This window comes from Aspergillus wentii, assembly GCF_001890725.1.
Source record: "Aspergillus wentii DTO 134E9 unplaced genomic scaffold ASPWEscaffold_9, whole genome shotgun sequence".
NCBI classification, from domain to species: Eukaryota; Fungi; Ascomycota; class Eurotiomycetes; order Eurotiales; family Aspergillaceae; genus Aspergillus; species Aspergillus wentii.
This window is the reverse complement of record NW_024467840.1, coordinates 1,057,165-1,079,153: the sequence shown is the minus strand read 5'-3', so window position 1 is coordinate 1,079,153 and position 21,989 is coordinate 1,057,165. Positions and strand designations below refer to the sequence as shown.

The 21,989-nt window shown below is 49.0% G+C and overlaps 9 protein-coding genes across 9 annotated transcripts; 5 read left to right on the top strand and 4 right to left on the bottom strand.

Moving 5' to 3' along the window:
* Positions 1-328: 328 nt before the first annotated feature.
* On the top strand, positions 329-1,377 carry ASPWEDRAFT_177151 (chromo domain-containing protein; the record flags this gene model as incomplete). Its single annotated transcript, XM_040831615.1, has 7 exons — positions 329-335; positions 396-537; positions 590-629; positions 704-783; positions 845-1,223; positions 1,276-1,301; positions 1,359-1,377. The coding sequence occupies 7 exons, from the start codon at positions 329-331 to the stop codon at positions 1,375-1,377; spliced, it is 693 nt and encodes a 230-aa protein (XP_040684170.1).
* Positions 1,332-3,355, bottom strand: ASPWEDRAFT_715736 (putative transcription factor Rap1). The gene is made up of 4 exons (XM_040839185.1): positions 3,119-3,355; positions 2,979-3,064; positions 2,672-2,912; positions 1,332-2,610 (listed from the first exon to the last, which is right to left on the bottom strand). Exons 1-4 carry the CDS (start codon positions 3,245-3,247, stop codon positions 1,750-1,752), a joined length of 1,317 nt encoding a protein of 438 aa, XP_040684169.1. The 5' UTR covers positions 3,248-3,355; the 3' UTR covers positions 1,332-1,749.
* A 283-nt stretch (positions 3,356-3,638) lies between these two features.
* On the top strand, positions 3,639-8,419 carry ASPWEDRAFT_164714 (uncharacterized protein). Its single transcript, XM_040829889.1, has 5 exons — positions 3,639-3,923; positions 3,974-4,127; positions 4,186-5,131; positions 5,394-5,631; positions 5,708-8,419. The coding sequence occupies exons 1-5, from the start codon at positions 3,835-3,837 to the stop codon at positions 8,274-8,276; spliced, it is 3,996 nt and encodes a 1,331-aa protein (XP_040684168.1). The 5' UTR covers positions 3,639-3,834; the 3' UTR covers positions 8,277-8,419.
* A 12-nt stretch (positions 8,420-8,431) lies between these two features.
* On the bottom strand, positions 8,432-9,276 carry ASPWEDRAFT_32664 (uncharacterized protein; the record flags this gene model as incomplete). The annotated part of the gene is made up of 4 exons (XM_040833701.1): positions 8,432-8,448; positions 8,480-8,743; positions 8,848-9,192; positions 9,261-9,276. The coding sequence occupies 4 exons, from the start codon at positions 9,274-9,276 to the stop codon at positions 8,432-8,434; spliced, it is 642 nt and encodes a 213-aa protein (XP_040684167.1).
* Positions 9,277-9,674: 398 nt separating this feature from the next.
* Positions 9,675-11,530, bottom strand: ASPWEDRAFT_121344 (putative oxidoreductase, FAD-binding; the record flags this gene model as incomplete). The annotated part of the gene is made up of 2 exons (XM_040829070.1): positions 9,675-10,984; positions 11,041-11,530. 2 exons carry the CDS (start codon positions 11,528-11,530, stop codon positions 9,675-9,677), a joined length of 1,800 nt encoding a protein of 599 aa, XP_040684166.1.
* Positions 11,531-12,190: 660 nt separating this feature from the next.
* ASPWEDRAFT_715572 (uncharacterized protein) lies at positions 12,191-13,449 on the top strand. Its single transcript, XM_040839183.1, has 2 exons — positions 12,191-12,531; positions 12,587-13,449. The coding sequence occupies exons 1-2, from the start codon at positions 12,364-12,366 to the stop codon at positions 13,328-13,330; spliced, it is 912 nt and encodes a 303-aa protein (XP_040684165.1). The 5' UTR covers positions 12,191-12,363; the 3' UTR covers positions 13,331-13,449.
* Positions 13,450-13,744: 295 nt separating this feature from the next.
* ASPWEDRAFT_55062 (mannose-1-phosphate guanylyltransferase) lies at positions 13,745-15,277 on the bottom strand (the record flags this gene model as incomplete). Its single annotated transcript, XM_040838147.1, has 4 exons — positions 13,745-13,771; positions 13,824-14,996; positions 15,095-15,151; positions 15,218-15,277. 4 exons carry the CDS (start codon positions 15,275-15,277, stop codon positions 13,745-13,747), a joined length of 1,317 nt encoding a protein of 438 aa, XP_040684164.1.
* Positions 15,278-15,871: 594 nt separating this feature from the next.
* On the top strand, positions 15,872-19,133 carry ASPWEDRAFT_715597 (putative dynamin GTPase). Its single transcript, XM_040839184.1, has 4 exons — positions 15,872-16,413; positions 16,488-18,580; positions 18,631-18,778; positions 18,834-19,133. The coding sequence occupies exons 1-4, from the start codon at positions 16,203-16,205 to the stop codon at positions 19,004-19,006; spliced, it is 2,625 nt and encodes an 874-aa protein (XP_040684163.1). The 5' UTR covers positions 15,872-16,202; the 3' UTR covers positions 19,007-19,133.
* Positions 19,134-19,489: 356 nt separating this feature from the next.
* ASPWEDRAFT_72889 (lysine--tRNA ligase KRS1) lies at positions 19,490-21,550 on the top strand. The gene is made up of 3 exons (XM_040839266.1): positions 19,490-19,812; positions 19,879-21,466; positions 21,518-21,550. The coding sequence occupies exons 1-3, from the start codon at positions 19,600-19,602 to the stop codon at positions 21,526-21,528; spliced, it is 1,812 nt and encodes a 603-aa protein (XP_040684162.1). The 5' UTR covers positions 19,490-19,599; the 3' UTR covers positions 21,529-21,550.
* Positions 21,551-21,989: the final 439 nt, after the last annotated feature.

Here is a 21,989-nt window from a genome sequence, read left to right as displayed (position 1 = left end):
GGAGTTCAGCGATCTGGACACAGCCGGTGTTCTTTCACAACGGGACCTTTTTTAGAAATTCTGGAGATGTCCCAGCCGGGCTAGTGAGCTGCTTTCCAAAGGCGGTCTAGCGTATCGCTCACCACGCGCTTTGCGCGACTCGGCATTTCGCAAGCACCCCAAAAGGCATCATTGCAATTGATTGATTACAGCGGATTGATGCTGCTCCGCATTCTCGCGCCTTTTTAATTCTTATCAACTGTTTCAAGAAAGCTTTTGAGGCAAGACCTCAAATAGAATCGCCAAGTTGTTTTCAAGGCTGCTTAGTTTCGCCGCTCCTTTTAGGACAATGCCTCGTGAGTACTGAATTGTTTGCGCTGCAACTGCTACCTCCAAGCTGACTTTTTCTTCTTTAGCCCCGGTGCAAGATCAGTCCGACGATGAGTCAACTGGTGGCTCCATCCCTTATGACAACAACGATACCAAGGACGAGAAGCCAGAGAAGGATGAGAGCGATGACGAGGAGGAGAACGACGACAACGACGAGAACGGCGAAATGTCGGTTTTAAACCAAGACACCTGAGCCAGCCATCAGGACTGACCTGAGCAGGTACACCGTTGAAAAGATCGTGGGCCATGAGTATATCAAGGTACGCTGCTACGATTCATTCAGTCCCAGGCGCCTGGGTGACGCAGGAAAAGCGCTTCGCTAACTATACGATAGACCAAACTTTTTCTCCAGGTGAAATGGACAGGATACGACAACCCAGAAGATCAAACACTGGAGCCGGAAGAGAACATGATGTACGCAACCCCGCTCTTTGCTGGATGCCAAAAATCCCACTTACCGATCGTGCGTGAACAGGGAGGACGCAAAGGAAGCTGTTCTTGAATACTACGAAGCTCAAGGAGGCCGACCACAGAGGACTATTAAGAAACGAAAGTCAATGGCGGAGACCAAACCTGCACCTGACAAGACGGCAGATCCCAAGAAACGCAGAAGGTCAAAAGCAGCCACCGAGGCCGAACCTGAAGCCGAAGCCGAGACCGCAACCCCAACCGCAGATGAGAAGGAGGTCCCGGATTGGGTTCCCAAAACCAAAAACTGGGAGAATGATGTGAAAAATGTGGACACAATCATACGCGACTCAGAATCGGGGAATTTGCTTGCATTTCTGCAGTGGAAGAATGGGAAAAAGGCCAAGGTGTCGATCGAAACTTGCTACGAGAGATGCCCACAGAAGGTAGGTTCCTCTGCCCTATCATTGCCGCTTGTAAAGCTAACATCACGAAAAGATGCTCGCATTTTATGAGCAACACCTGTAAGTTATCTTATGATCGAACCCCTATACCCATCGCCATTACTGACCATTCGTTAGTGTGTTCAAGGAGGGTTGAAATGTTTGTCTCGGAGTTTGCGAGAGCCATGTTCGGTGACTCGAATATGCTGGGATTTGACCATATCTGATCGATTGGACACAGTACTTGCTGGCCAGGAATGGAGAATACTAACTGCTATGAATGGTGGTTGACCGGAGTCGATAGGCCCTGGACTGCAATATTTCTCTTGTAAGATAATCCTCCCTGGCTTTATCAAGGCAATGAAGATCTCACGAGTGACATCATAATCTTCAGACCTTTTTTTCCCTGTCATTTTTTGCTTAATTTGAATTTCCGGGCCTTTTTAATTTGCTTCCTGTTTTGATACTTCCTACGGGGAACTTTTGTATTTTACAACCTTTCTATGACCGAAATCATATCATGATATCATTAATTATCAATGTCATGTTCCACGCCTGCATCTCTAGCCATGGTAAGATATTCCCATCTGGCGTTGAAGAACTCCGAGCCATGCTTTTTCAGTACACGTTCAATGCCCCGGCTGTCTTGTCCTTCTATACATTTATCATCTTCAGCTGTCCACACCCCTGGGATATCATCTGGAATGTCTTTCCCTGCAACCAGTTGTTTAAGGACCTTGTCAGCCAAGTCGGGATCCATGCTGGTGCATCGCAATGCTACAAAAATCTGCGCATCATTCTCCGCTTTTCCAGTTCGCAGCCGATCGTCAATCCATGCGTCAATATCTTGCTCAGGGCCTTCATCATTATCATCTTCTTCCGGCTCTGGGGTTAGAGGAAAGAAGGGAAGTTCTAGGAAAACGCTATCCATTGTGTACTCTGGATCCTTGTTCTTTGGTTTCGTGGTTGGTTCAGGTTTCTCCGTTTGGGTTGTTTCTGTTTCTGTTTCTTTCGTAATACCTTTCGTAAATGTCGATGGCTGTTTCTGTAATACAGGCTCTTCTGATTGGGGTTGATGAGTAGTGGGGATGGTTACTTGTGGTGTCATTGTTCTCCGTTTGGGGGATGAATGAGAAGTAGAAGTTTCATCGTCTAGACTTCGTTTTCTCTTTCTTTCTTCTGGCCTGTCGGCATCCATGGTAGACTTTGGGATATTTTTGGCGGTCTTTGATGGAGAATGCGGGTGGGATGAAGGCCTGGCAGTGGTATTCTCATGAGAAACAGCAGTTGTCTGGTCTGTAGTTTGCGGAACACCGCCTCCTGGACGAGGCTGTCCACGAAGTCTCTTCCGATACCGATCACGATATGATTGATATGTGTGTCTCGGATGCTGCGTTGTACAACGGCTGTCAGTGTCTGACCCCCAGCCCTAGGGCCTGGTGTAGAATTACCTTTTCAGCAAGTGCTTGGTATGCGGCGTTGCCTCCTACACCAACGCCATCTGCAGCTTCATACTGTTGCATCCAATCCCAAAGAATCTGATCGTCTTCAAGTGTGTACACCACTCTCGTACCTGAGCTTGGAATATAGGTTGCTCCTACCGGGCGCTGTGCTGAAGGTCCAGCCCGATAGTTTTCTAGGTCCTGTAGGCTTCCCTTACGGATAGACTCTTCCACAAATTGATATGAAAACCTGATGTGCATTATGAGCCTCCTTCCAAATAAAGGGAATGAAGCGAAGGCAGGGCTATGATCTCACGTGTTTGGGGGGAGGTTCTTTCTGGCATGGTCGACTAGTTTGATATCCGCGTGTTTTTCTTGAAGTCTTATAATACCCCCATTTTGCTGTATTATGTTAGGATTTCACAACAAAGAAGGTATTGGATTTGAGAATAATACCTGTATGAGTTCTTTGAATCTTGACCTCTGAGGGACGTTCTGAGATAGCCAGAAATGCTTCCCTTGGAAGAGAGCGTGAGATTCGCCGTTTGAGCCAACACTGTCAGCCCCCGAAGTCATTCCTGGCATATTCACTCTAGAGCCATAGGCCCAGAGACACGTCTCTAATAAGTCCAAGCAAAGCGCTGCGACCCTCAATAGGAGTTTCCTGAGGTTCTTTGTTCACAACGCGTGATCACGTGTTCTCGTGTTGAGATGATCCTACTTGAAGAGTGTTTTCCTCACTGATAATGTCAATATTTAATGCGCGTATTCTGTGGCCTGATAGTGTATCTTCATTAAAATTTCACCACCAGCTCATTGGATCATAGCTTTCTGCAGAAAGCATTAGAATCGTCAATCGTATCGCTGAAGTTTCGGAATGAAGCTCCCAAGGGTTACCCCGGCGGCAAATATCACGTGGACACGATGGGGACGCTGACTGAATAGCGACTTGACCATGGGGGATATTAGTGTAACACACATACTTGCGAGCAGCATAGATGGATACTGGTTCTGGAAAAGAGTAGCAAAAGAATACTCATGATGCTTGCTCTATAGGATTGAACTGAATCTTGTTAACACCCTGGCCCAGCTGCCGTTCAGTACGACAGCGGGTGCTATTAGCTGACGACGACGCGTGAGGCTAAATCCATTTCAAGATCATTCAACACAACATGGGAAGCTTGCGGACATTGGCTTTTGTAATTCTGGGATTTTCAGGATTCATATTTATTGCCCTTTTTGGAAGAATTCCTGCTTTCCGGTAGGATGCCAATCTCAGTTTTGGGGTCTTTGACTGATTGTTATATTTAGGAAAACACCTATTGGGTTTCTCCATAGGACTATTTGGATATACATCCCCAATGGAATAGCTTATGTTGATAATCGCCTACTTGGTGGGCGGTTTTTGCAGTGCTGGAATCGATTCGGTAGCTACATACTGCATGAGAACCACCCACTTGTTCTAGTTAGTCTAATGCACGACCAACAAACTGCTCGTTCTGTGTTGCTAACACGCTTTATAGATATTCTTCGTGTTACTTCTGATAGCAGGGGAGTTTATGTTTATTCCGAGTGCGTGGCCTAGGATCTCTACAGGGCATCGACTTTGCGTTCCAGTGGTTGCGATTCTCCCATACGTCCTCTTGTATGCGAGTGTTGTTTCCAGATCTGATATCACACCGGAAAATCACTCAGAAGAGATTGAACGCTATCCATACGACCGGGTTATCTTCCACCCAGGGCATTATTGCCGGACATGCCGCTTTCTCAAACCAGCACGGAGCAAGCATTGCAACGTTTGCAAAGCATGTGTTGCTCGACAGGACCATCATTGCATATGGTTAACTAATTGCGTTGGAAGAAACAACTATCATTATTTCTTGTCAATGTTGCTGTCGATGTCAGTCCTGTTGATCTACGCAACGTTACTGGGCTACTCTCTGTTATCTCAAACACTGGAGAATCTAGTACCTTCCAGTTCCAGTCTACGGTCGACGAAGCAAAGCTGGTCGGTATTCATTAATATCTGGTCCGTGGTTATTGCTTCTGATGTCCGAATTGGGGCTGTGGCTCTATTAGCATGCTTGACATCTCCCCTAGCTGTGGCGTTCCTCGTGTATCATAGCTACCTCATCTGGGCTGGCATGACAACGAACGAGAGCGCCAAATGGTCCGAGTGGAAGGAAGATGTTGCTGATGGCCTTGTCTTCAAATCTTCTCGAAGCAAGATCTGTACAGAGCCACCTACACCTGATCACAAGCATCAAGGGTCTTGGCCGATAAGCAGCGATCAGATTCTTGTATTCACGGATGGTCAGCCACCGACAGAGGGATATCTGTTGTCGTCTGATTCCAGTGAAATCATTCGCAATGGTGAACCAGGTACACCTGTTGATCCGAGATGGGTTCGCGTGCGCAATATGGGCGAAGTGGACAATATCTACGATCTTGGATTTTGGGATAATCTGCGTGATTCTTTCAGGTTACCAATTAGACGGAGACCACTTCATCCTTAGACCAAACTCATTATTATTGAATCTTCGATGTACATTTCTTCAAAATCCATTCCGAAGTACATGTAAGTTCTAGGCCCTAAGTCGTCCAGCCGCATTACCCAAAATGGTAATCAGCGGGATGCCCCTCGGAACCGGAAAAAACGTCTCTGCGGCAATCTTTCTTTCTCCACCAAACGGGATTATTTTGAGACAACGACTTGCGCTCAACTTGTGAGATTTCTTGACGGCTGCTTTTCTCGCAATATTTGCTGCGAGTACAGTCAACATGGCAGACCGTACAGGAACAGAAGCAAAGCCAAAATGCACCCCCGCGGAGCTAATGTTGAAGGTCATTTTGACCGGGACTTTGAGCCACTATGAGACTCGTGGGATGATTGACGATAAACGACTGGAGCATATGCTATCTGCGGGGAAGCAGATTTTGTACAAGACGCATCAGGAAAGCGACGTCAGGTATCTATCTGTGCCTTGGATTTTTCGACATCCTTAAGTCCCGAATTCCTGTGCTAACCCCGCCTTCCCACCACAGACACAATCTAGGATTGTCACCAGACATTTGGCAAGGCTTCACAGACGTACTTACCAAAGCGATCCCAGTCCTTGAGTCGCAGTCCTTTGCTTGGAAGAGCCCTCCTTCTGCTAATTACGACCATTCCTCCTCAAACTTAATCGCATACAACTACTTTTCGCTGGTCAAGGATATCGAACGCCTGAATGACTTATGTATCATCGCCCGCAACTTGCTTGCGACGACGAAGAAGGCGCAGAATATGGCGGCGGAAAAGGGTTTCGACCAGAGAATCTTAGCGCTGGTTGACACTTGTGTGAGGGTTACCGCGCGGGGATTTGATGGAGAGACGAATGCCCGGAACGAAGAGCGCTGGCAGAAAGTGGTCAACCTCTACAAACGTCTTTTGATTACGTGCCTTCAGTTCCTGCATAACTTCATCATGCACAACGAACAGCGGAAGATGGTGCTTTGGCTCGATCTATTCGGTTACCATTCCACTGGCGATTCCAACATCATACAACCCAAAGAGCCACTCGATCAGACCAACACTCAACCCGAGGGAGTGGCACCAATTGTGAAGACAGGAGAGAGAATCGTCAACCCTCCGATTAGGGCTCTCTACGATCAGACGGCCGAGGACCTGCTACTGGAGACTATTTCCAATTTCCCAAGGGAGCCCGCAACCATCAAGGAAGAAGCGGCTATGTTACTTCTGGCAAATATCAAGGACCACATGGAGAAGCTTCTGGGACGCGATCTGACCGCTATTCAGGAAATGGGCAAAGATCCAGAGCAAGTGAAAGAGATTCGAGCCGCCCTTACTGCTATTCTTGGTGCTAAGGTGGATGGATGGTCGGACCTTCAAGACAGAGCCAAAGATCTCCCGCCCGCGCTCCCAGAGGATGAGCCACCACGAAAGAAGGCCATTCTTACCATCGACCGAAGCCCAACCGCTGGGTTCCCACGTATCTGCTGGGCCGATCTTCCCGATCTCAACGAGTACGGCGCTCTTGCAGCAGGCGACGCCGCTGTAACAGAAGAAGACACCAGTATGCCCCGATCTGCCCAATCCGCTGCTGAGACCCTCCAAGAAGCCAAAGACGAACTTATGGCACGACTGCAAGAATCGTCACAAATTGCCGGCGATGAAAACCAAGATTATGATGCCGGTGATGCTGGAACGGTTGGTGATGATGATTCACGCAGCCTGGAGGCTGTTGCCGATGGAAGCATGGAGGAAGAAGAGGAAGAAGATGACGAGGATGATGATGACTACCGAGGTCGTCCAGGTGATCAACAACGTGGTCTTTTGACTGATATTCCTCTTGTGCTGGGTCCTGCTGAGATCGAGGCTCTTCCTATGATCATTCAGGCTGGTATTGTCGACAGCTTTGGATTAAAGGGCGGAGAGAGGACTGGTTCAAGAAACATGCAGGCCCTTAGATGCCATATCCTGCTCACTCAGGAGACTGGCCGAAATCTGCTCCGGGAGCTTTTGATCTTCATTGCCGCCTGGGACCTCCCTGATGATGAGCTTTATTTCAAGATGATGGTCCAGATCATGGATGCAGTCCTGAGAAATGGCTTGATGTCTCATGCGTACTCGGACTTTGGTCAACCAAAGGACATCATCTCTCCGGCCCAGGCAGTCGTTGTCAAGATTCTCACTCACATCTTCAGAGCCAAATACTCTCCTGCATCCGTGACTGGATCGACGCCCGCCAATACGCCAAAGAACCCTGCACCTCTCTCGCGGGTTGACATCCTTACTGTCCGCTACATCTTCACCATCTTCCGCGGAAACATTATCCCCGAAACTTGCGCCCTGATCTACCTTCAAGGTCAGATCCGGGCTGGACGTGCACTGCCAGAAGATTTCCCCCTTAATCTGTGGGATATGGAACGAGTTTACGAAGGTGTTTACCAGTTCCTCGAGTTCTTTGCCGTGCTCACCGAAAACAATGACTGGAAGAACCTGTTGGTCAAGTGGGAGATTGTCTACGATCTGGTCACTTTGATCAAGGAACTTGACGCCAGTATTCCCAAGGGCCAGCTGAGCTCGTTGTCCCTTGGTGCCTCTCGCGGTAGCCCTCCAAAGGACATCCAGCAGGGTGGTGCTTCTGGGCCCGTAGCAGTTGAACGACCTTATGATCCTAGTGATCCAGACCCCGCTGATGTCGGTATCGGTAGTGCCGGTTCAGGTGCTGAGTCGCCACCCATTACCGAGGATCCTTCTGAGTTTGAATGGAGGAATCTCAAGAAGCTTGTCGTTCTCGTCCTGTCGTCCCTTGTTTGGAAGTGTCCCGAGGTCCAGCATCAAATTCGCAGATATGGTGGTGTTGAGGCTATTCTGTCTTGCACAAACTTTGATGCCCACAACCCGTATATCAAGGAGCATGCGGTTATGTGCCTGAAGTTCCTTCTGGAGGGAAACCGAGAGAACCAGAAGTTGGTGGAGGACTTGGAAGCCCGAGAGGTCGTCAAGGATGACAGTGGAGTGCTGGAACGGAGTGGCTTTGAAGCTGTGATTGACAAGGCTGGCAAGTTGGCGATCCGGCCCAAGGAGGGTCACGAACAAAGAAGATAGATGTGATTGGCATCTTTCCTGAATGCAGGTTTTAAACAGCCCATCGATTTGTACAGAGTATCATACTAAACATCCAAAAAAGGAAAACAAGTTTTTGTTTAGAATAAAAAGTTAAAGATATCATGCAAAATGAATTCATGCCCATTCATTCTCATTCATATTTTCATTAAGACTAAACTACACCATAATTTAACCATACATACCATCCCACTCCTCCTCATCGTCCTCAACCGGCTTCTTCTTTCTGGCTTCTGCCTTTTCTCGTTCTTGTTTGGCAAAGTCCGTCCGGTCAAGGGGACAGTTGCCCCTCAGACGAAGCCAGGGACGAACACACTCGAGATCAAACAGATGAGTAGGGTGACAAGGCAACTGAACGACGAGCGGGTACTCATCCTCCAAAAAAGGGTTATTGCAAATCGGACAGCTTTGGTCGGGCTTCAACGAGGAACGAGGGACACGGTCGAGGACTGTCGCATATTCGTTAGCCATTATCCCACACACAGCGCAGACCGTAGAAACAATAACATTGTTATAAAGATAAAGGGGGAAAGAAAATAGAAAAAAAACATACCATCACAAAACTCCTCACTAACACCCTCCACCTCTCTAGGCGGCATATCCGCATCCCTCAACAAAGTCTGAATCATCTGCGTCAACAAATCCTCGCTGTCGCCCGCGCCCTCGACTCCACCAGTGCCGACATCAACACCTCCACCATCCCGGCGCATCATATCCAATGCCTCTGCGAGCGAGTAAAAAGCCGCGCTGACGTCGCCGGGCACGGGGACGGCGTGAGGGCGCGTTCGGCCTTCATCGGGGCTGATTTCGGAGAGGGTTGAGAAGAAGGTGGAGAGGTCTGGACGTCGGCGGCGGGGGGCGGTTTGGGCTGTTGAGGGATCGGTGGTGTTGTGTTCGACTTGGAGGTGGTTAGTATGGGGGGTATTATGGAATGGAGGGTGGGTTTGGATTTGGATTTAGGCTTACCTTCGTAGGTCGACATTTTGGTTGTGTTGGGTGGTGATTGAGGTTGTTGACGGTGACAGTGGTGATGCGCGGGGTAAACGGTGGCTGTGGTGAGCTCTTTTCGTTGTCTCTTCCTGCTGTGTTTTTATTTGTTTTTCTGTATTTAGATAAGGTTATTGGTGAATATCGGGTATCAAAAGAGAGTATGAATTGAGAGCAGGAGAAAGATTGTTTGGCGACAGAAATAGTGGTTATCTGATGCGGAGAGGCAGCAATTGATACGCGTTGCTCGGCTGCGGGTCCTACAGAATGCCATGGAATATCATCTCAAGACGGGAAAGAATAGATTCTTGTCGCATATTTTATTTCATGTCTCATATCTCATGTTATTCATTCTGAATTATATAGTTTTGGCGATAATATAAACAGCTAAAACTAGTAGTTGAAATCCTCATAAACAACTCTCTTCCCTGTTAACCAATTTAGAACAGCGGTCTTCAAGGAACTGCCAGCACAAAGATACCACACATCAGCCAAGGACAAATCGAGATCTCTCGCCTCCATTCTGCGACGCTCGAAGTTTGCACCGGAGGAAGTAAGAGCCTCGACGGTTTCAGCCTCCTTTCCGTGCGGATCAGACCCTGTGATGAACAGCGTCGTGGAGCTAGGAAGATGAGGGAACCGCTTGAATGTATCAAATACCAAGCCCACATCCCGAATGGACAGATTCCATATGAGCCGCAGACGTGAAATGTCAATGTCCGGAAGCTGTGCGATCAACGGGGTGATACCAATGCCACCCGCTACAAAGGGCAAGATATCTTGTCCGTTCTGGTCTTCTATCTGAAAGCTGCCCCCAAAACCTTTCAGCGGGACTTCTATGCCTGCTCGTTCGCTGACTCTGAATAGATAGCTGGTCACGTTGCCGTGCTTTTTAACGGTAATCTCAAACTCAGCAGCGGAAAGGCCTCTGCCAGGATAGGATGAGACTGTGAATGTTCGGACAAAATCGTCATTGAGACTGAGAGGGTCATCGTCTTGCATATGACTGTATCCCATATACATCTCGTCAAAGAAAGAAAATGTTGCATACTGCCCTGGTGTCCATGCCCCAATATTCGCTGGATCTGATATTCGAAAGCGGAACCGGTCAATTGTTGGGGTTAGTTCTTCCTTTTTGATGAGCGTTGCTGTGACAGACGACTCGGCAACGGCTGGGGATGCCTTCTCGGTGGTCAAATATCGGACACTCGGGTTGTATGGAGATGGCTGTCCTGCTATTCCCCGAAATGAAAGAGACTTTTCGACATATCGAGCCGCAGTGAGGGTCATTTTGACGGCCACATTCGACCGTGGAAGTATGGCTGCCGCATCCTTACCAACCAAAACTTCAGCTCGCCCGGTTGCATATAGTGCATTTCCCGTCTCAAAATCGGGAATGACGAACCCTGCAAGGGGAGTTGTCTGCAAATTGCCCAGGGTCTGATATAATCGATTGCCAGAGTATTCGGGGTAGACAACGACTGCGCCGCTGGGCTCGTTGGACGCAACTCGAATAAACCCCGGGGGTCCGCCACGAATGTTTGTGTCCATATCTACCGTTCCATAAGACGAGATAAAAAGGCAGTCTGCATGGCTAAGTAGATCAATAGCGCCTGGAGATAACTGAGGTGAGCTGGAGATCAATTTGGGATCTGGAACAGCTGGAACGATGTGTTTTTTGTTCAAGTACTTTGGGCAATTCCCTGTTCCAGTGAGCCTTGGATGGGTCCATATCACATTTCTGCCAATATCTGCTTACCCAAACTGGCATCGATTTTGATGGTGAGCTGAGCCGAATCTGCTCCTCCATCTGTGTCTAGATCTTGCCCAGCGGGACTCCGCGATCCTGCAATCTTCTTGCCCCAGAGTTTCACCCGTTTCCGCGTTTCAAAGTCAATGGCCAGTCCAGAAACCATCTTCTCGATATCTTCAGTTGTTTCATCCTGCACTGAAACAGGCAGTAATGACCCTGCTACCGGATCATATTTGATATCTACCGGTGTTCTGATTCCGATCGTGGACTCTGTTGTCGGCCCCGCGAAGCCCTCTTTTCCACCCCAGATAGTTGACCAAGGACGACCTTCTTTATCAACAGTCCCTAGAGCCAGTAATGGCGACCTTCCCAGTAGAAACTTTGCCCCGGGGCTGAAGTAGGGGACTGTTGGGTTATCTTGGGGTGGCACACGTAGCAACTTTTGGATTTTCTGCTCTCCCTCATGCCAGGGAACGCCTGCTACAATTGAAGGCATTTTAAAGTGCACAAATTCCCGTAGGCGAAGACAGAACTATATGATGAAGAGGGTTGTGTGAAGATGATTTTGAGAAGTCGAGGCTGTGGCGTTGTGCGAAGCCAGCCAATGGTGATGCCGGCCAAGTCAGATGGAAAGTCAGAAAAACACGCTGACTATCGGCTTGAGTCCATAATTTATCTGCCTGGAATATGCGGGGTAAGCATTTCTAAGATATTAGACCATCCGAAGAAATATAGAGCAATGTCATTATCCATTTGTCATCATCGAAGAATAGTTATTCATCCCATTCTCGTGGGCTGCAGGTGTCAAAATTTCATACGGAGAATTGGTGGAGCTGTCCAACACGAAGACGACAAGAGGCGGTTTTATAATTATCGACGGCCGCGTGGTCAGCAGTAATACTGAATCTGAAGATCCAAGACATCGCCTCAGACAAGACGGCACGATGAGGATTGGGATGCAAGAAGAAGGATGAATGTCCATGGGTTACCGGGGCATTGTTGCGGTATTATTAGCAACACGCGGTGGAGCCGAACTGGCGATCGGCGCCATTGCGACAGCACGCCGCATCATCGTCAACACTAACCAGCCGTCTTTTCTTTTCTTCTTCTTCTGCCTGCGTTTTTCTCTTCTTCAGGTCTTTAGATAGATCAGGGGTTCTGTTTGTTGTTTCGTTTTTATTTAACTTTATTTTCTTGTAACGATTTATGATAGCACGACATCCCTTGTTTTGGACGTGAACGACTCTCTCCGCATTTACTACTGCATACTGCATACAACAACATCAGCATCACAGGAATACAGCAGGAAACCTCCGGCCTGTTATCAAGATGCGATCCAAATCCATCAACGTCAAGCCGTCGCTCTATCCAGCGCTGCCCTTTCACATCATCCGCGCAGTATCCTTCATCGCTACTCTCATCGTCGGCATCATCCTCGCCGTCTTCATCTATCACCTCCATACTGCCAGCCACAAACTCCCTTGGACGTTCCTAGTCGTAAGTCAATCTCTCACATACCACGTATATCACATCAAACTAACCCTCCATCCAGCTCGTCATCACCGCCGGCCTGTCTCTCCTCAACCTCGTCTTCACCACAATTATCCACTGCTGCTATGGCCTCTCCCCACGCCTCTCCCTCACCTTCAACGGCATCTGCCTCTTCCTCTGGCTTCTCTCCCTCGGTCTCCTCTCATGGAGCATGTACCAAACCATCCTAACAACCTGCACCGCAACATACTGGGCCACCTCCACCGGCATCACCGTCTGCAAAATCTACAAAGTCCTCTTCTCCTTCACAGCCATCGCCGTCGCATCCCACATCGCAGCCTGCGTCCTCGACATCGTCGTGCGCAACCGCCAAACCCGTCTCGGCGAATACGACCCCATGGCCAGTAACCCCATGCTCGGCGAAGTCAAACTGCAGGACCGTAGCGCTCCTCTCCCTGCTGGCCCTCCCCCGGAGTACCTGGGCCCGCACCTCTCGGAGCGCTACCACAATGGTAGCCCGGAGCATTTGGGTCCCCACCCTTCAGAGCGATTCCATGACGATGATGAGTTCCATGATATCCCTGAGCCGGCGCACGCGCACGCTGCTGGGCCCCCGGGAACGGCGTACGGTGGCCATGACACTTTCGATGATTACCATGCTGGCGGTGAGGCGCAAGGTTATTATCAGCCTTCGCCGGTGCATAGTCGCCAGGGTACGCCCCGGGTGAGGTTTGATGCGGTTAGTGATTATGGGTACAATCATCCTCCGGAGCAGACTAGCTATGACCCAGCTGCGTATCGGTGAAGGAGGTTTGGTTAGTCGTGGATACTAGTATGGGTGGTGGTTCAAGGGTATCATTTAATATCTAGTATATATATCTTTGGTCATTGACGTGATACGATCTTTGCATGGGCAATGTGCTATATTCTCGATTTGAATATGGGCATGGCGTTGGGAAGGGATTTCTTATTATTTAGCGAAATCAATTTCATAAAAAATAACTGACATCAACTGAAATCGTTTATCATCAGATCTCTCCACATTATCTAGCATGTAGTTTGGGGAACTCATATCTTTTCCAACGTCGTTTATCAAAAGCCAGAAGCAAGCGGGTAAAGATGGGGTAGTTAAAGGGACGATAAGATAAAACTATGTGAAATCGTTTGATATGTATAATCCTCATATCAGGATAAGCAAAACGACCAGGGAAATAGAACTCTACATAATTACCTCGTTGGCCACATCCTAGTAGATATGTTAGCAGAATACTCGACCAAGTAGGAAGAATGAAACATACCCTCTTGAGCTCCTTGAACGGCAAGCAAACACAGTTCTGTACTCGCACTTCATCCCCGACAACACACTCCTTACCCAAGATGGTGATGCTCTGCACCTTGATGCCATGCTTGACGATGCTAGTCGAGTGGCTGCCCATCGGGATCGGGGTACCCTCGACACGGGCCCAGGCGCCAACACGGCTGCTCCATCCAATAATAGCGTGCAACACGCACGCATCGTGCTTGATCTCGGCATCCTCGAGCACGATAGAGTCCTTAACACGAGCGCCAGCGCCCACAACCACACGGGGACCGATGGAGACGTTGGGGCCCAGCTTCGCGGTCGGGTCAACAGTTGCAGTAGGGTGGATGTAGACGGGGGGCACAATGGTGGCGGAGGGAGCAATGAGTTCGTCACTTTGCGCCTGGAACGCCTTCTGCAGGTACAAGGCATTGGCAGGGACGGCCGATCCAGCGGTCTTGATCTGTCGCCAAAAGTCCTTAGTCTCGTGGACGAAGAAGCGGTTGCTGTCGGCCAGGTCGGACAGGATGTCCTGCTCGAGACGGAGCACCTCATTCTTCTCCCCGTCTTCATCATCGGCCGCGATAAAAGTTGTGTCGAGGTTCTCGGACGAAGGGTAAGAAACAAGACGGGGCCGGGTGGTGCGTCGCTTGATAGCACTGCGGATGGAGGGGAAGATGCACTCGGTCGCGAAGAGGTAAACACCGCAATTGATGAGGTTGGAAATGTGAGACTCGGGCTTCTCAACGTAGTGCAGCACACGCCGGGTGTGCGAATCGGAAACAATGCAGCCAAAGTTGGTGGCTGCGTCGTTGTTTACCCGTGTTCCCAGAATGACGGCCTCCGCATCCTTCTCCTCGAACAGCTTCAGCATCTCGCCCAGCGGGAAAGAGCAGCAGACATCAGCGTTCAGGACGAAGATGCGCTCCGGCTTGCCCTTGAGGATGGCATCGCGGAAGTGGTACAGACCTCCTGCTGTACCCAAAGATGTGTACTCACGCAAGTACTGGATTCTGAACTGGGGGAATTCCTTGACGGAGTCTTTGATGAAATCCCGGAAAACGCTCTCGTCATAATAACCGACCAGGATGACTTCTCGGAGATCGGGGACCTTCGCAAGAGCTTTGAGGCAGTGGTGGATGATGGGGTGGCCGGCGACTTCGAACAGAGGCTAATAAATCATGTCGCTGGTGAGCTGGTCTGAACACAATGATCGCGGTGAGGGGAAAGTGACAGACGTGAAACTCAGGGAGGGGCATAAAAACGAACCTTGGGCACATCCAGAGACAATGGCCTAAAACGAGTTCCTCTCGAAGGGCCACCGACCTAAAATCAGAAATCTGGTGAGTAAAAAAAATTGGCGACAGGGTATTTCTCGTCAGGCACTCGTACCAAGATGATGGCCTTGGTGGAGGCCATGTTGGTGTGTTCCCGCACTGGAACTTGAAGCATGAAGGCGGATTTCTGGATGAAACGGGGGAAAGGGGGTTATTAAATTAAAGGGTCCGGACAATTGAGAAGATGGAAGAGAAAAGTGAAGCTGTCCGTTTGCAGAGCATAACAACAAGAACCAGAAACCCGATGGAGCGACAATAATCAATGATGGCCACGCAGTCCGTTCCAGGCCCACTAAAGTCCACCAAAAGGGGCCGAACGCTTGAATCTTGGCGGTGGGGGATTGACCGCTTCCGTCTTGATCTTCATCTTCATTCATGTCTGTGTAGATATTTTGTATTTTATATTTGGTAGTGGGTAAAGAGATGGAGTCATGGAGAGTGAAGTAGTTATTAGGATAATGTTGCTAAGTCAAGACTTTGTATAAGCCGACTGCAATGGCTGGCAGAACAAGGGTTTGCTGTAAATATATCCCAGCTGCATCCAACCCACTTTGTTTTTCAACCTTCTTTTTTCCTTGCTTTTTTGTTTTTATATCTTTATACTACTAGGCTCTCTATCTAAATACTAATTGTGACTTGACTAGTTTTCATTTAGTTTAATTTTAACTGACTTTATTGACAGCGATGTTGTATAAACTTTGACGAACTTTGTATACAGAGTACCCACCTAGACTCTAAGGCCTCATTTTACCATCAGAAGCAACCTCACCCAACTTGTCATATCCAACTCATTATTTGCGGTTGAAGTCCTCTATAGCTACCGGCAATATCAAACAAAGTAGCAGTTACGGCCCTGTTATCTTCTTACTCCTGCTTTATTTCCGACTGATTGCTTTGCCTACAATACCAAAGGCACCGTTCATTCACCAGCTCTGCCAACCCCTTGACATCTCTCTCCTCTCTGACTTCACCTTTATCATTCACTGCTGCCAAAATGAAAGAATTTTTTAGACTAAGAAATACACTCTGTGTTAGTCCAAATGACAAACATAACACACAACCTCTTCTTCTCTCTCCCACCCTCTTCCTATCCTCTTCTTCCTTTACCACCACCCCTCTCGCTCTTAAATACCCTACCATCTCTTCTTTCGGACCTCCAAATTTTGTTTATTCTGGTTATGGTACCACTGGAATCTCAGCCATTGTCGAACCCCCCTTTCGAGGTAGCAGAGGAAAGCCTCGCCTCCACTCGTGAGTGATATTTACACCTCCTACTTTGCCTGCTTGACTAGTCTTTACTGATATCAAAACACTGGTCCTTCTAGAAACGATGAACGACACCGACATGATCATGTCGGGCTTACCGGCAAACGAGACGGACTCCATCAAGATAATCGCCCAGGACATGAAGAATCTTGTGAAGCGTATTCAGGACCTTCGTCACCTTGGCATCGAAGACAGCAAGATTGCTCTTCCCAAAATCTGTGTTGTCGGAGACCAGTCGACTGGCAAAAGCTCTCTCATCGAGGGCATGTCCGAAATCAAAGTCCCTCGGAGTGCTGGAACATGTACGCGTTGCCCAATGGAAATCAACCTGACAGAAAGTCAGGATCAGGAATGGAAATGCCACATATATCTCTCGAGAAAATTTATGTTCGATGGCTCTCGAAAGGTCACCAAAATCCCAAAGAAGTCTCAGCCTTTAGGCCCGTGGATCCCCCAAGAACAGGAAGACGAGCTTTTTATCACATTAAACAACAAAGATGATGTGCAAGAAGCTCTTAAATGGGCGCAGATAGCTATTCTCAACCCAGGGAGAGCATCGACTGACTACATCCCGAGCCAGGACATCCCGGGCCAGTCTGTCTCGGAAGAGTGTCAGGTCAAGTTTTCGCCCAATGTTGTTCGCCTGGATATCTCGTCGCCAAACTTTCCAAACCTATCTTTTTATGACCTCCCCGGAGTCATAAGTCAAGCAGAGCGTGACGATGAACGCTACCTCGTCTCCCTGGTGGAGAACCTTGTCAAAGAGTACATTTCGCACGACAACTGCATTGTTTTACTCACGCTCCCAATGACGGACGATGCTACAAACTCGAGCGCTGCACGTATCATCGGAGAAAACAAGAATAGTGCCAAGAGGAGAACCTTAGGTGTCCTAACGAAGCCAGATAGGATCCAGACTGGCGAATCTTTTTCTCAGTGGACGGGTATTCTGGAAGGTGAAAAGTTCAAGCTTGGTCATGGATACTATGTCGTGAGGAACAACCCAGACCCAACTATTGAACACGCACAGGCAAGGGAGGAAGAGGCCGAATTCTTCGCATCCAGTCCTTGGTCAACTGAGCTTTGTTGCTACCAAGATAAATTTGGAACTCGTCGCTTGCAGACAGCCCTCTCAAATTTGCTTCTTGAACAGATCCAGGGATGCCTTCCGCGTATTGTTGAACAAATTGAGGAAAAGGCCCAGCGGATCGATGCTGAACTCCAGACGCTCCCTGGACCCCCTTCAGAAAATGTGCAATTTGTGCTATGCAAGAAGATCAACAGGCTTGAAGAGCAGATACGAGCAAGCATTGATGGCGGCTCATCCCAATACCCCCTTCAGAAGATCTGGGGCCATATTGCATCGGACTTCAAACGGGCCTTGGTGAAAACTCGACCAACCGTGCAGCTTCTTTCAAGGTCTGATACTTTTGTGTTTCGGGCCGACCGAGATGAGGATTCGGACTGTGAAATGACTTCTGCTCAGCCAACAGCCCCTGCCCGTGGACAGACACCTGCTACTGCTGCAAGACAGTCACCCTCAGTGCAGCAACCGCCCGAAACAAAACCGTCAGGATATTCGACAACTCACTTTGAGCGGTTCAACGCCCCAGCGAAAATGTTTACGTGGGACGAGATCAAAGAAATCAATGAGGACTCATATCGCGCAGGGCTTCCAGACTTGACGGATCCAAAGGCCATTGAGATAATGAACCAGCACAGCGTCAAACACTGGGACGAACCAATGGTTACCTTTCTCAACGCCACTCACAAATTGGTGAGGGATATGCTCTTGAGACAGCTCGAAGAAGTCTTTACCGAATACTATCAGACCAGTCTCTACCGGGAATTGAAGCGAATCATCGATGTTAACCTACAATCGATCCGGAAGGATCACTTTGGACATGCTCAAGAAAATTACAACATTGAGTACAATAAGCCCTTCACGATGGCTACATCTGCCCTAGAAGAAGCCACGAAAGTGAATCACGACAAAATAAGTGCTAGTCGTCTTGGTGCAAGGGCCCGGCGCTATCTGCAACTGCAGGCCAAGTATTCCGACGGAGATGCTCGGTTTGAAATTGAAAGAAAGAAGCTCACATCCACTGAGCTTGGAGCGGATAAGTTTGCCCAAGAAGTCAAAATGATGGCGGTAGGTTTCCCTGACTCTATCATGAGACACGAGCCAAGCTAATGTTGTAGACCACTCGTGGCTATTATGATGTTGCTAGTTCAAGATTTGTCGATTCCATATGCCAGGGTGTCCATACGAAATTGTTCTCCAAGTGTCGTGAAGAGCTCGGAAATGTCATTGAGAAGGAACTGGGTATTTTCGAAAATAACGGTAGTGGTATGATTCCATCTGTTGTTGAGCTTGACATCTGCTAACATATATCCCACCCCAGCCGTGGACCGATGTCTTGAACTGATGGCCGAGGACCCAGAACGTCAGAAACGACGACAGTTTCTCCTTCGAGAGAAAGAGAAGATCTCCAAGGCACAGCAGTGGCTAGCTACTGTCAAGAAAGAAGATGACTCAGGATATTCGAATATTGATACTATGATCAAGGCGGAATGATATGGATGCACGAGTCCACGATCAGTCGTTGGTATTGTTTTTCTGTCTGTTTTGTCAGCCCGCTCATGTTCGACTGCTACTTTTGGTAATCGCCATGGCCCCGGTGATTAATGTTGGACAAACAGGACTGCACTGCGTCAGTTGATCGCAAGCAAGATACAATTCCTCATCTGCGAGTGATACTTGGAACCATGAAGTCGAGGTGGGATGTTGACCGCAAACAGCAAGGCGGGGTAAGCCCCACCCAGCTGCCCTATGCCCTAAGCCCCAACTCGAGGAAAAGCATCACCATTTGCAAAGGCTGTATGCTATTAGACAGCGAATGAGAAGAGAAATATGAAGCAATCAATGCAGAATCTATGAAATATCAAGAGTCACAGACAACGTAGCACTGTATGCCACAATGTGGCTGTCGTAGATCCTGAATCCGTAGACCAATGACAGCGGCCCATTCTGACTCAGGCCCAAAAAACCTGAGCAGCAACCATCCCCCACCAAAACCCTCGCCGGCCTTCTTCTTTCCCCTCCCCTGCCAGCGGCTGTTTTTTTCCTTCGTCTTTCTTGTTGCGCGTCTTCAGGGCAACATTCTCATCATGACGGACAACAATGTTAAGGAGGCTGAGGCCTCCATGGCCAACCTTTTGCTCGATGAGGTCACCGGCGAGAAGGTCTCCAAGACCGAATTGAAGAAGCGCCAGAAGCTGCGCGAGAAGGAGGCCAAGAAGAAGGAGAAGGAAGCTGCTGCTCCTCCCAAGGCGGAGAAGAAGACCTCCGCTGAGGATGATGAGGCTAACCTCACTCCCAACGTGAGTGGGCTCTTTTTGTGTGTTTTTGTGCGGGCTATCAGATGCTAACCTGGGTTTTCTTTTCAGCAATACTTCGAGATCCGAAGCAAGAGAGTCAACAAGCTCCGTGAGACCAAGCAGCCCGACCCTTATCCCCACAAGTTCCAGGTCACCGATGACCTGCGCGAATTCCTCAAGACCTACGAGCCTCTTGAGAAGGGCGAGCAGAAGCCCGATGTTACCGTTCGCATTGCTGGTAGAATCTACACCAAGCGTTCGTCCGGTGCCAAGTTGAACTTCTACGACATTCGCGCCGAGGGCGTCAAGGTGCAAGTTGTGTGCCAGGCCCAGAATGCCAGCGGCAGCGTTCCTTTCGAAGCTCAGCACGAGAACCTCCGTAGAGGAGATATCGTCGGTATCGTCGGTTTCCCTGGTCGCAGCAACCCCAAGAACAGACCCGACGGTGAGCTGTCCATCTTCGCCTCCGAGGTTGTTCTCCTCGCCCCCTGCTTGCACGCTATTCCCTCTGAGCACTACGGTCTGCAAGACAAGGAGCAGCGTTTCCGCCAGCGTTACCTCGATCTGATCATGAACGACCGATCGCGCAATGTGTTTGTTACCCGTGCCAAGATCGTCAGCTACATCCGTAACTTCTTCGACACCCGTGACTTTACTGAGGTTGAGACCCCCATGATGAACGCCATTGCCGGTGGCGCGACTGCCAAGCCCTTCGTCACTCACCACAACGAGCTCGACATGAACCTGTTCATGCGTATCGCCCCTGAGCTGTACCTTAAGATGCTGATTGTCGGTGGTCTTGAGCGTGTGTACGAGCTTGGTCGCCAGTTCCGTAATGAAGGCATTGACCTTACCCACAACCCCGAGTTCACCACTTGCGAGTTCTACTGGGCTTACGCCGATGTTTTCGATGTTATGAACCTGACCGAGGAGCTGGTTTCTGGTCTGGTTAAGCACGTTACCGGTGGCTACGAGACCACCTTCCACACCCAGTCTGGCGAGACCTACAACGTCAACTGGAAGGCTCCCTGGAGGCGCGTGGAGATGATCCCCGCCCTTGAGGAGGCTACCGGCGAGAAGTTCCCCTCGGGAGACCAGTTGCACACCGCTGAGGCCGGTGAGTTCCTTAAGGGTATTCTGAAGAAGACCGGCGTTGAGTGCTCGCCGCCCCTGACCAACGCCCGTATGCTCGACAAGCTTGTTGGCGAGTTCATTGAGGAGACCTGCGTCAACCCCACTTTCATCACTGGCCACCCCCAGATGATGTCGCCTTTGGCCAAGTACCACCGTCAGCACGTCGGTCTGTGCGAGCGTTTCGAGGCATTCGTTTGCAAGAAGGAGATTGTCAACGCCTACACCGAGTTGAACGATCCCTTCGACCAGCGTCTCCGCTTTGAGGAGCAGGCCAGACAGAAGGACCAGGGTGACGATGAGGCCCAGATCGTTGACGAGAACTTCTGTACCAGCTTGGAGTACGGTCTGCCTCCTACCGGAGGTTGGGGTATGGGTATTGACCGTTTGGTCATGTTCTTGACCGACAACTACAGTATCAAGGAGGTCCTTGCCTTCCCCTTCATGAAGGAGGACAAGACCGCCCAGGACACCAAGCCTGCCGCCGAGGTTGTTGGCATTGAGCCCAAGCCTGAGGAGGGAATTGGTAAGTTTGCTTAATGTGCATTTGTCTCTGATATGGCTAACAAATGGACAGCTCACAAATAGATGAAATGAAATTTGATGTGGGATGTTGATTTCTTTTTTTGATGACTTTTACTGCATGTTTTACCTGGATGATGCATTAAGAATGAAAATATTAAGTCCATGGACTATGATTGCATATCAAACTGATTTCCACTAATTAGACTTGATCCGTAGAGCAAACAGTAAAAGATGGTATATCAATAATCTATAAACCAAAGATTCTGCAGTCATCCGATTTATTGAATAATCATGCAACTTGCCTAAGCGCAGTAGCAAACGAACATCCAAGGAAAACTGCATATGATCACCCATCCCAGTCAATGCAAGAACCCATCTTGATTTGTCAAATGTGAATATCCAACATCACTTCAATCCAATCTATCTCAATTGCCAGAGTGAATCCATCCAAATGGCAATATAAATACGACATCTTCACCTTCGCTCTTTGAACCTTCTCCGTTTATCTCCTTACCTTTATATAT

Coding starts and splice junctions, on each gene's coding strand:
- ASPWEDRAFT_715572 (XM_040839183.1), top strand. CDS start 12,364: ATGCGATCCAAATCCATCAACGTCAAGCCGTCGCTCTATCCAGCGCTG. Junction 12,532..12,586: donor TCCCTTGGACGTTCCTAGTC/GTAAGTCAATCT, acceptor CCCTCCATCCAG/CTCGTCATCACCGCCGGCCT.
- ASPWEDRAFT_715736 (XM_040839185.1), bottom strand. CDS start 3,247: ATGCCAGGAATGACTTCGGGGGCTGACAGTGTTGGCTCAAACGGCGAA. Junction 2,913..2,978: donor AAGAACCTCCCCCCAAACAC/GTGAGATCATAG, acceptor AATGCACATCAG/GTTTTCATATCAATTTGTGG. Junction 2,611..2,671: donor ACCAAGCACTTGCTGAAAAG/GTAATTCTACAC, acceptor TGTACAACGCAG/CATCCGAGACACACATATCA.
- ASPWEDRAFT_164714 (XM_040829889.1), top strand. CDS start 3,835: ATGGGAAGCTTGCGGACATTGGCTTTTGTAATTCTGGGATTTTCAGGA. Junction 3,924..3,973: donor GGAAGAATTCCTGCTTTCCG/GTAGGATGCCAA, acceptor TGTTATATTTAG/GAAAACACCTATTGGGTTTC. Junction 5,132..5,393: donor TGGATTTTGGGATAATCTGC/GTGATTCTTTCA, acceptor TCAACTTGTGAG/ATTTCTTGACGGCTGCTTTT.
- ASPWEDRAFT_72889 (XM_040839266.1), top strand. CDS start 19,600: ATGACGGACAACAATGTTAAGGAGGCTGAGGCCTCCATGGCCAACCTT. Junction 19,813..19,878: donor AGGCTAACCTCACTCCCAAC/GTGAGTGGGCTC, acceptor TTTTCTTTTCAG/CAATACTTCGAGATCCGAAG.
- ASPWEDRAFT_715597 (XM_040839184.1), top strand. CDS start 16,203: ATGACAAACATAACACACAACCTCTTCTTCTCTCTCCCACCCTCTTCC. Junction 18,581..18,630: donor AAGAAGTCAAAATGATGGCG/GTAGGTTTCCCT, acceptor CTAATGTTGTAG/ACCACTCGTGGCTATTATGA. Junction 18,779..18,833: donor TTTCGAAAATAACGGTAGTG/GTATGATTCCAT, acceptor ATCCCACCCCAG/CCGTGGACCGATGTCTTGAA.